General features: G+C 34.1%; 1 protein-coding gene across 1 annotated transcript in view; it reads right to left on the bottom strand.

The window, feature by feature from the left end:
• LOC132759594 (MAM and LDL-receptor class A domain-containing protein 1-like) overlaps positions 1-11,108 on the bottom strand; it is a gene marked incomplete at its 3' end in the record, with an annotated part of 60,997 nt that extends 49,889 nt beyond the window's left edge. The window contains exon 1 of the mRNA XM_060751408.1: positions 10,894-11,108. Coding sequence (XP_060607391.1) covers positions 10,894-10,960 — 67 coding nt within the window. The remainder of the gene's footprint in view (positions 1-10,893) is intronic.
• Between the last annotated feature and the right edge of the window lie 1,269 nt (positions 11,109-12,377).

The following is a 12,377-nucleotide window of genomic DNA, read 5'->3' as shown; positions in this document are numbered from 1 at the left end:
TATTCCATTGCACCCACAGGCAAATGGAATAGTTGGGAGATTAATGGCGCCACCGCAAATCAATTAAAACAGCGATAGCATCCAGACAAGATTATAAAAGAGCGTGAAGTAGATATCTTGTGAATTTTCGCAATTCACCACAATCTACACCCCAAAAAGCTCCTAGTGAATTGATTCCTAAAAACGGAAATTAAACACTAAATTACCAAAAAATGAACATTTGACAACAACGACAACAGAATATTCGAGATAGGGACAGGTCTATCAAAATCGAAAACAAAAATATACGCTAATAAAAAAAACGTAGAGCTCAGCCCCAAATAAATTGAAAACTTGTAGATCGTGTGCTTAAAACGGAAACAACGGAATAAATTTGAAACAGCATATGACCCTACCCCTGGAGTTATCATTGCTATCAAAGGTTCTATGCTCACAATCTAGCATAGAGAAAAAAAATTGAACGGGACGTGTCCAAGTTTAGATATGCTCATGGAGAGATCAAGAGCCGGTGCAGACGAAACCTGCAGATAATACATCTTTACCTAGAAATAGGCCTCAAAGGAAACACGTTATGAAGATTAAAAAAAAAGAATATGGTTTAATCTATAATACCATTTCCGTTATAGCAAGTATGCCCTACTCATATTTGCTTTCATAGCAGTGTATCATTTATATCCGCTTGCTGGGTTTGTTAATCTTTGGAAAAATGATAGCGTATGTGAGAACATTATGCTATTTGTGAAATTAATACTTTTGGTTTCATAAAAATGCCTTATATAATTGGTTCCTGCATGGTGTAACTGAAAAACAATTTATTCTTTAACAATACTAGCTGTTTCTACAAATTTTGTGATAATTATGTAATTTGTTTGATATTATGTGGCATTACGAAAAAGAGAAAAATATATGGCAATTAACAATGACATTATATTTATCATTACTTTGTTGAAGCAGATTGCCCAGTAAACTTTGATTAGAGAGAATCACATCGGTTAATGAATTTTTGAATGAAAAAAAGGAGAAGAGTGTTTAAACAATAGATTTGCTAAATAGCTTATTTCATTCGAATAAAATATTTCTTATTACAATATGTTTGCCACATATAAATTTTAAATTTTTCATGATTTAAGTTTATTGATTTTATTGATTTGAGTTCTAAACTAAAGGTAGAGAGAAGATGTAAAGTAAGCATGTCTACACGAAAAATTAATAAAAACAAGAATAAAGATCAACAAGGCAAAGGCAACGTTCACAGGAACGCGGCCCCCGACACATCCAAGCAATGGCACCCCAGAAGGCCCCAAACAAAAACCTGGAAGGGGGGGGGGGGGGGGGGGGGGTGGACATAAGGGTGAAAGAAGTAGGACATGTAATGTGAAAATAATATCAACTAAAAAGGCCCCATAAGGGAATTAAAGGATAAGGGCTGTAAGGGTGAAAATGTGGGGAGGGGGTTAAAAATGGGTGAGGGGGGGGGGTTGGGAAAATACTTACCGTCAACGACAATCCAACAAGACATACATCACAAAACATTTAAACATCCAAAAACAAGAAACAATACAGACATGAAAAACACGTGAAGGAACACAGAGGGGCAACCGCCTTGGAACGCGTCAGTGGTAGTTTAACCACTGGGCGAGTTTAAACCGGTTTTAGGCGCGCTAAAAACCTCACTCTTAGCCTCAATTTGTTCCTAATGACATAAAAAGTGTAAATAAAATTAATACCCGCCAAGTGAAATTCTAAACAATGGTCATGGTTACATAAGACGAAATAAATAAAACACATACAAAATTATGCAAAATATGTAGAAAAAAGGTACAGCCTAATGACCATTACCAAAGTACTCTATGCCCTAAAGGAAGGCAGAGCAACAAGAAAATCACCTACAAGGGCACGACGAAGCAAGACAGAAGACGAACATTAAGACAATTCAGTCCCAAAGGGCTTTAAGAACTGTCCATCATAGAGTCTCCCACTTAGTCTGTCAGATGTAATTAAAAGAGGAAAGCGTAGCGTCCAACTGTAAAAGGGTTGAGCACCAAGCATTTGGTATGCCTTAAATAATTGGGTCATAACCTCTTTTTATAAACCGTTTGATAATTTTAGTGAAGACGACAGAAAAATTACTATGACCCATGATCTTACGAAGATTGTAAACCATATCTCCATAAAAGTCAGGCTTGCTAATACCTAGACGTAAAAGAGTTTTTAAATTACAATTAAATTTTAAAACTAAGTCTGAATTACGATGGTAAAACTTTGTAAAATATTTACGCAATTATTATTATTATTAAAATATTTACGCAAATATTTACGTGTAAGCATGCAACGCCTTTAATATCAAATATCGTTATTGTTACTGTATATATGTTTACTTGATGTTTGGCAGTTTATGGGTGTATACTTGGATGCAACACATATAATAAAATATATAAACCATCCTTCGGGTCTTGTTTAGTTTGTGCTAGTAAGCCATCCAGATATAAAACATAAACGGTACATTAACTTCTCCTGTTTTTTTCCAAATTTGTTATGCTTAAAGTTCATCTTATATTTATGTTATTTTATTATTTCTATTTTTCACATATGTACCTGTGTCAGTTTTGCAACTCGGGAATTACATGGCCATACTGTTTGTACTGGTTTCCGAGCAGTTGCTGTATACAAACCCAACAAAAATTCATAATACTAAGTCGTGGCCACGAGATAGTTAAATCGTGGGAACGAGATACTATGTCCTGGCCACGAGACACTATGTTTTGTTTTTAAATATGGCATGCATTTGATGTTGTTAAAAGGGGCAGAGGTATTTTATAGTAAATAGTAATCGTTTCATTTAAGTTATATAAAACTGACAAAGGAATTAAAGATAAGTTAGAGTTTTGAAACCTATATTTTTCGTGACGAGATTTTAAGACAAAATATGGCCAATTTTGAAAAAAGAAAGAAAAAGAAAAGACATGTTAGACTGTTTTAAGTGCAAAAGAATCATTTTTCATTGACGCGCCTTTAGTGTAACTGGTATGTGATGAATGTAAATATTCCTTTTAAACTTTTTATAGAAATATTTATGGTCTACAGAGCATAGATAATGGAATAATGATCCTAATCACGAATAAATGAACTGTGACAATATCCATTTAAGCCAGGTGTTTTCAGTATAGTGTATGTTTACCTACAAAACATGATACAGTAGTATTTACTGAAAATGCCGAAAAATCTCGAAGTTATGAGAACTGCGCGTAGTGTTAAAAGTTTAATTCTAAGTAACAGCCACCACCCGCACATAGTTAGTATTTTTGTGGTCTCTTACCTATACAAATGGGTGGATCACTGGACCACTTGGAGCCGAAGCACACTGCCCTGTCTATACCATACAGATGGTATCCAGACATGCACGTGTAGTCAACCACGGAACTTCCGGAACGTAATCGGTAATCTCCGTTCTTTATGTTTAGATTATTCGTGGAGCATCCCCGTTTTACTGAAAAAATATAAGACAAAATGATTACATTTATTTACACGATAATGATTGGTTACTTACGCCATTTTAAAAGACATTGAGGAAAATAATATATTCATTATGCGTCTTTTGTAAAAGAAACTTTAAGGAAATGTCAGCATTTTTATAGACTTGCACAACGTCTTATCACTAGTATTACGCTTTTGTGTTATCACAATAGAACTGTTAATAGGCTGTTTATAAAACGCATGGATAAACTTGATTTAAAACAGGACACGAGCGTAGTTTCATTTTGCTTTGTTTTGTTTCATTTGTTTACAAATTAAGATTTTTAAAACTGCCTTTGATATAACTGTTATTATAATACTTCACCGTTGTAACGTGCATTTTCATTGGATAACCTAGACGTTGATATAGTGTATATATTGTCCAACAACATTGACCTGACACTCTCACCTCTCTTCCCCTCGGTACGTGTACGTCGTTGAAAAGACACAGGGCATCGGCAGGAGATTTGAAGATTGGGGACGGCGAAAAAAGATCGGAACTTATGCTGCGGACCAGCTGCCAATGTCCTGACTACAGCCGAGGGGCGTGGCCCTATAAAGTAGGCGCTTGGGTCGACGAGGACGGTGTGTAAGGGAGTGTGAGCCCCTAGCACGGTTAGACGGCTTGAACGGCAGGCCTTTTGCTGGCACCAACAGCCCTTTTCATGGCTACCCTTTCATCTTGTCACAGGTTACTGTACATTTAGGTTCTCATTGACCGCCGTACAGTGACCTTCTTTCGGCTCAAAATTCATTTCTTTGACTAATACTCCGTGGAAATTGCATGGAGGGTAAATTAATTGCATGGAGGTAAATTATCACCACTTTGTGCTTGAAAATTGCTTTTTAAGCATTAACTACATACATACCTGGCACTCTTTGCATTTGACCCTGTAATCGGTATATTCCGTAAACGTTATGATCTACTTGTGAATCGATATGAATGTAAATATGCAATTGTTAAAATGGTGTTAATTTTAAGCTGGTAATGGGTTTTCACATGAAGACTGCAGACGTAAACTGGTAGGTTCGGATCCTATTTCAACGATTTCTTTTTTCTTCTTTTTTATCTTATTCTCTTAAAAGTATTGCAAACCTTTTTGTTGTGTGTACTATCTGTGTAGTATTTTTAACAACTGTATTTAAAGCGTACATGTGCTATTAAATTCTTTATATTATCAACAGAACAGTTCATAAATGCAAAAATGAGATAGCGATCTGAAAAAACACTTTAATCATAAAAGATTTTCTCTTGGGAAAAGATAATATCTTTATTCAAAGAACGTTATTTTTCACGTTATCGTAACCTTAGCGTTTCTAATACAATTGTGATCGTAATGATTATTCGAGTTGTTTCTCAAATTTTTCTTAAGTTATTTATAGTAACAAGATTGACTGATAGTATGTTCATAGAATGAACGATGCGTCATTATATACATGAATAGTTCGTAAACATTCGGTCAATTTCGCCACTTTCCGTGTCATTTAAGAGTGTGTTTTTAAGATTTCTTAAAGGTCCTTTATAAACGTTTTTTTTTGCATAATTATATAACCCGAATCGTTACGCGAAGGTTATATTGCAAACAACCGTTTACATACGGCCATATAACATGTCAGGAATCTTTATAACGAATATATGATACAGCAAAATTACTCTTTTTTACAGAAACTATATAAACGTCATGATTATCCAATGAAAAACGACATTACAAAACCTGCAAGATTTTTTGTTTGCTGCCAGTTGAACTAAAAAGGTCACGTAAATTTGCGTGAAATGTCAAGTTTTCACAAAATGGAGTATTAAAAATTGAAACCTTACAATTCGAAAGTTCAAAAGGTCAGTTAATAGAAAACAGAAGTATTTGCAAGCTACCAGCCTCGCTTAAATGCACCTATATAAGCAGAATTCAACATTTTAAAATGAATATGGTCTTTACTTTAGCATTTTTAAAAGTAAAAAGAATTTGTTACAGAGTTACCAACGTCACTCGCCTCGGGGAAGTTTTATATGAAGCATAAAATTGTGCTATTTCAAAAGATTGAGGTATGGATTTAATGACTTTCAGTCCAAAATTATGATCAATGCTAGATCTGCAAACGCAACAATAAATTTATTAAAGAAATAAAATGAAACACTGAATTAAAAAAATTATCATGTTAAGCTTTGACCTCTAAGTGTGACCTTGACCTTGGAGGTAAGGGTGCAGGTGTTGTGCATGATATATCGTCTTATGCTTAAAACTATTTGTACCCAGTATTTTCAAAATCCCCTGAACTATGAAGAAGTTATAGATGGGACAGAAAATATACCCTCTAACAGACTATGTTAATCTTTGACTTCTTAGTGTGACCTTGGAGGAAGGGACCCATGTTTTTCGCCTGACATATCGTCTTATTATTGTGATTATTTGTGCAAAGTATTTTTAAAATCCCTTGATCTATGAAAACACAAAATATACCCTATAACAGACTATGTAAATCTTTGACCTCTACATGTGACCTTGACCTTGGAGATAGGGACAATGGTGTTACGTATGACATATCATCTTATCATTGTGACTATTTGTGCCCAGTATTTCCAAATCCCTTGAACTATGAAGAAGTTATGGACGGGACACAAAATATACCATATAACAGACTCTGTTAACTTTTGACCTCTAAGTGTGAACTATGAAGAAGTTCTAGATCAGACACAATATATACCTTTTAACAGACTATGTTTATTTTTGACCTCGAAATGTGACCTTGACCTTGGAGGTAGGGATGCATGTATTGCGCATGACACATCGTCTTATTATAGTGACTATTTGTGCCAAGTAATTTCAAAATCGTTTGATATATGAAAAAGTTATGGACCGGACACAAAATATACCCTATAACAGACTATGTTAATCTTTGAGCTCCAAGTGTGACCTTGACATTGGAGGTAGGTGACCGATTGTTGTGCATGACTCATTGTCTCATTGTTGTAAACAATTGTGGCAAGTATTTACAAAATCCCTTCAAAGATAAGAAAGTTATAAACCGGACACGGCATATACCCTCAAATAGACAATGTTGACCTTGAATGAGCAAGTGCGACCTTGACCCTGGAGGAAAGGGTCTGGTTGTTGCGCGTTACACATTGTTTTATCATAACAAACATTTGTGCCAAGTTATTTCAAATTCCTTTGATAAATGACAAAACATGGCCGAGTGGTTAACGCTTCGGACTAGTAATCTTATGATCGCTAGCAGCATGGGTTCAAACCCTGACAGGGGCAAGTCGTTGTTTCCTTGAGCAAGAAAGAAACTTTACACTCATTGCTCAGTACTGGTTGGTTCCAGGAACGGATTCGAAAGTGTGTTTATAAGCTAATAGCTTCCTACACAATCGAACTAAAATAAATTTTGTATAAACCAAATGACAAAGTTGTGAACCGGACACAAAATATACCCTGTAACAGACTATGTTAATATTTGACCTCGAAGTGTGACCTTGACCTTTGAGGTAGGTGACTTTGAGGTAGGTGCGCATGACACATCTCATTATTTTGAGCAATTGTGTCAAGTATTTACAAAATCCCTTCAACGATAAAAAAAGTTATGGACCGGACACGACATATACCCTCAAATAGACAATTTGACCTTGAATGACCTTGACCCTAGAGGTAGGGGTCTGATTGGTGCGCATGGCACATCGTCTTATTATAACAAACATTTGTGCCAAGTTATTTCAGATTTCTTTAATGACAAAGTTATGGACAGGACACGAAAGTGTGACGGACGGACGTTCTAACAGGAGAGTAATAATGTGGCTACTCTATTGTTCTCTCTATTGTTCTTTTTAGCCACGCAAAAGAAAATAGCCACATAAAAGCATTACGGAATGATTGACATCAAAGAGAAAGAACAGTTACATATTGTCCCTCTAGCCACATAATTACTGTCCTGTGAGTGCGGACAGACAGGCGGACGGACGGACAGACAGACATTTCTATAGCCCCCTTTTAACTTCGAAAAGGCGGGGGACAACAAATGTGACATTAATAGACTACTTTTAATATAAAATTAGGCAAAGCCCATGAACAGGAAAGTCCGTTAAATAATCGTTAATTTTTCCGTTTTAAAGGTGCCATTCGGGTTTTTATTCACTGCTTCCGTTTCTACTCGGAACACTCGACGAGTATTATTAATCCGAAAAAGTTGCTATTGGCAGCAATAGCAACTACTCGGCCCTTTCCGTCAGTCTTCGGATAAGGACCTCGAACACAATAGTATGAATACACAGAACGGATGCGGTATTTCGGTCAAACCTACGCTAAGAAACTACACATGTAAACAAATAGTAATTTAATGCTGGGAGTTGTTGACAAGTTTATTTCCAATATATGTAGTAAAAATCCACATAAAATAAATGAATTCATAGGTACAAAAGCGAACAATACATTATTTATATATTTATTATTATGGCTGTATAAACCGAAAGTGCAAAAAAACAACCTTTTGACATTTAGTCGGATTTTTTTAAATTTGAACATCAGTGGGATTTTTTTAAATTACAAATTGTTGTCAGACATATTTTCAAGCATAAGAGTACCGGAACAGACATTAGATGTCAAATATATACATTCGTTTTACATTATCTCTGTTTCTGTTTACATCTGAAACCACGTGGTAGAACTACTTTCAATCCGTATTGTTTCCGAGGTTTTTATAGATAATAGCCGAGACAGTTCCGAATGTATTGGCAACACACCACACTAATTGAAGCCATTCGAATGGCCAGGATTTCTTAAATATAGTGACTATTGTGTTTTTAAATGACCGATTGTCTTTAACGTGCATTTTTAGCATGAGATTTGTTTTTGTGACATCTAATATGATCCTTGGCGAATTCGAAAACATGGTTATATATGTCATAACATTGCAAATAGATTTGTTTTTGTGTCATCTAATATGATCCTTGGCGAATTCGAAAACATGGTTATATATGTCATAACATTGCAAATCTATAATGAAATCATCCCATGTGCAACAGTCAGGCAGTTAAAAAAATCCAATTCATTCCGTAAAAATCACATGCTGTTAATTATAGATGTCAAGGCCGCCATTGTTTGTAAACATTGCTTTTAAACAGCATGCTCGGTGAAAACAAGTAATTTTTACAGGTAGCAATAGCAAAAAACCTACAAGGCCAAGCACCTATTTCTTTGTGATATTTTGCATGTATAGGGAGTTGCTAAAGCAGTGACAGAGTTTCTATAGCCCGTATATTTGCAGGTATGTTCTGTCAGAGGGTCGAATTATGTTGTTTTGGGTCTCGGACCACTGTAGATTTTTTGGCTTTTACGGAATGAATTGGATTTTTTAACTGCCTGACTGTTGCACATGGGATGATTTCATTATAGATTTGCAATGTTATGACATATATGTTCTTAACAAAATGTGTTTTCTTTTTCCAGGTTGTGTAGTTTTGGATCAGATTTATTGCTTGTAGGACATTGACGGCAGAAACTTGAAATTTAGTGTGGAGTGCTACCTTAATGTTCCGTTATCGAAATACCCGTCTATTATCATTGAGTTACATTGAAAATGGCGGCACCCAACTAGAACTACTAGAACTGACACTGAAAATTTCATAGATTTAAATTTAGGTAGGTATAAAATTCTATATATTTTTTTTTTATTTTTTTTTTTTATTTGATTTTCTTTTAAGTATACATGTGTAAGTCTATAGCCGGGCAAGCCTAAGCCTGGGCCTTTGACTTCCCTTTAATAATATGCGAAGATGAGATATCATGCAGATCAAGCAAACTCAGCAACAATTAAGCGCGAAAAAAGAAGCACGGAAAGAAGATGGCGGAAGATGAGCGCTGTCCAAACAAATGTTATTCAAAGTATATGATATGTGTAAAGTCATCATTCCGGTGTAACATTTAACTAATTTACCAAAATCACGATATTTGAATCGAGAAAAGATGCTGTTATGAACAGAACGCAACAATTATTACGCAGAAAATATTTTTATTCGCGCGACTTCGTTCTTTACAGCATGTACTGCATAGCATACACAGTGTTTTAGCCAATCAAAATTCAAGAAATTTATTTGTGTTATAATAAAACATATTGTCTTTCAACTTTTTAAAGCAAAACTTTTTAGTCTTATTGAAGAAGAGAAACCTTGAAATGAATAAACGATTGCATTATGCCCCAGAAATGCTTTTATTTTTTATTTCTTAAAACATTTTATTGTTTCCATAAAGGCACTCATTGGCTAATTACTTTAACCATCTTTTTTAAATTCTTTTTTTAATCATCATAGATATAGTGATTAAGTATTTTGTATTAGAGTCAAAATACTACTTTCTTTACATTTTGCTACTTTTACGACATATAATTTCACATCTAGCACTAGTGTCTTCAGGTATCAAACATCTTACATGGCTCTAATACAATTATTGAAAAAATACAAAATTGATGGATGCTCTTTCTAAAGAAGTTAAAATTTATTTGTTTCTGAGGCATACTGTGCCTTTAAGACAAATAATTCTTCACCCGGTGCTACTTTCTTCAGTTGATACGCATCTAACATGCTCTAAAACCTAGGATAAACAATGTTATAAAACTCCATGTTTGCTTTTCTACAGAAGGAAGGGAGAAAAAAAAGTTTCTGAGGCATATTGTGCCTTCGAAATATTACAAACATCTGTATTGCATTAGCTGAACAATAGCGTAACATTATGTAATAATGATATACTGTATGAATGTATCACAGTAATATATATATATATATATATATATATATAATATATATATATATATATATATATATATATATATATATTATATATATATATATATATATATATACTTTTTTCCTAATTAGCTTTCGCACAAACGGAAATAAATCATTTATCCTTTAGTCTACAAAAACTAAGAAAATATAGCACAAACACATATGTAGCATCATTCATACACATTATATTTATTCTATTTAACATTTTATATTTAAACATAAATATAGAAACATAACACATAACAATCATTTTACTCTGAAATTATCCAGTTCATTACTATAATAATGAATCTGAAAAGGCTCAAAATACGAAATTCAGTAACAAGTATATCTAATAGTTTAATTAATTCAATTTATTCAAGTTGATTAGAGTGCAAAAATACACAAAAAATAAGAAACACTGTACAATTGAAATATTAATCTAACTAATTCAAAAATATGTCTTATTAAAGCTGAAATAAATATGATCGGGCGGGGGAGGTGGATCAAACTTCAAACTATACACTTAAATATCAACACAGCACGTATATTTCGTGCGAATAACAACGTGTAGAAACAAGCATAAATACATATAACATACAATATAGATTTAAATACCTTACCTCTACTGCATTCGCATGAGCAGACACAAAACCAGACGACAATCAGGCATCTTACAAACAATGACATAATTGTTCCTTTTTATTTATAGATTTAATTAACTGTATATTTCACACAATACCGGTAGCACACGCGCAAATTAATACGTCATAGTTTTACATATTTCTGCACTGTTGCCAAACATACGTGTTATACAGAGTAAATATTGATCACATATAAAAAGAGGTACTAGGCTGTACAATCCAAACTTACATACATAATGAAATTGGCCTACATCTGTTTTTTGACGCTGCACTAGAAATTTATCACTATGAACGTAAAATAGATCCTGAACGGTTACGTAAGCTATACCTGTGTTGTGTCAAAACTGAATAATAGAGATTGCACTGGTTCTTATAACATAATATAAGTAAGTAAGTAAATTCTTTATTATAGTGACATTTGTTATACGTATATACATACGCATAAATACACAAAGATGAACACCCGACCCGACCTGTAAGTCACCTTAACAAAAGATCATAATCTGAGCATGTGATATAACCTCATGGTCCTGCCGCGAATATAGAAAAATGTTCTTGAAGGTTGCCATCGAAAGTTTGTTCACATTTCTCGGTAAGATGCGCGTGTCCTGACTTCTTAGATGTGTTGCTTTTGTTTTTTCAAGGTTTACGGATTGACCAAAGAGGAACTTTTGTGTGCTATAATGGTATATATCTATTATAATTATTGTTTTGTTTGTTTTATTTATTGATCGTTTAACAGTCATTTTATGCAATGTCAGCACGTGTCATGCTTTTTGATACTACAATTCTAGTATTTTAGTATAAGTGACATATTTCACGATGAAATTCCTTATGTTAGAAATACGTAAAGATACTATAATATACCACGTTTTATTTAATTTCTATGCTAGAAAAACTATTTTTTTATATTTTTTTCGCACATAAAATGAGTAGGTTTATCACAGAGTACGTGTGTGATGCTCAACGAAAACTGTTTTCGTGGTGACGTTAATCAACGAAAACATATTTGATATTATCATATTAAAGGATCCTGACCATGCAGTCTGCCGTCATTGCTTCTCATTCGAAAGCGTGATTTCAAGGAGAAATACGTCACGGAGCTTATGAACACCCAGATGACTACCTTTCCTACATGATTGAGTCAGAAAGTGCCGTAAAATCAAAGAATGTAAAAACATTTAAAGTATTTGCCCGAGATGTTGCTACGAAGACGACGCATTGACGTTTGTAAACATTTACTTACTGTGTTCGCCCTCTGACATATTTCGTTTTCGTTTAGGAACATGCACAAAAATACACAATTCGAAGCTTTGCTTTATTCGGAAAACGCAGCAGCTCATCTATAAAACATAAACTATACAAGTACGATTTTATTGAAACGGTCTTTTCAATAACAAAGCCCTGTTGTAACCTCAGGGAATACAGTCAAGATGACCACACTCACGGTGATAAGCCTTTTA

Source organism: Ruditapes philippinarum, unplaced genomic scaffold (genome assembly GCF_026571515.1).
Source record: "Ruditapes philippinarum isolate M1 unplaced genomic scaffold, ASM2657151v2 ctg2621_1_1_1_1, whole genome shotgun sequence".
In the NCBI taxonomy this organism is placed as follows: domain Eukaryota; kingdom Metazoa; phylum Mollusca; class Bivalvia; order Venerida; family Veneridae; genus Ruditapes; species Ruditapes philippinarum.
The sequence above is the reverse complement of the archived record's forward strand: the minus strand, read 5'-3'. Positions and strand labels throughout refer to the sequence as shown.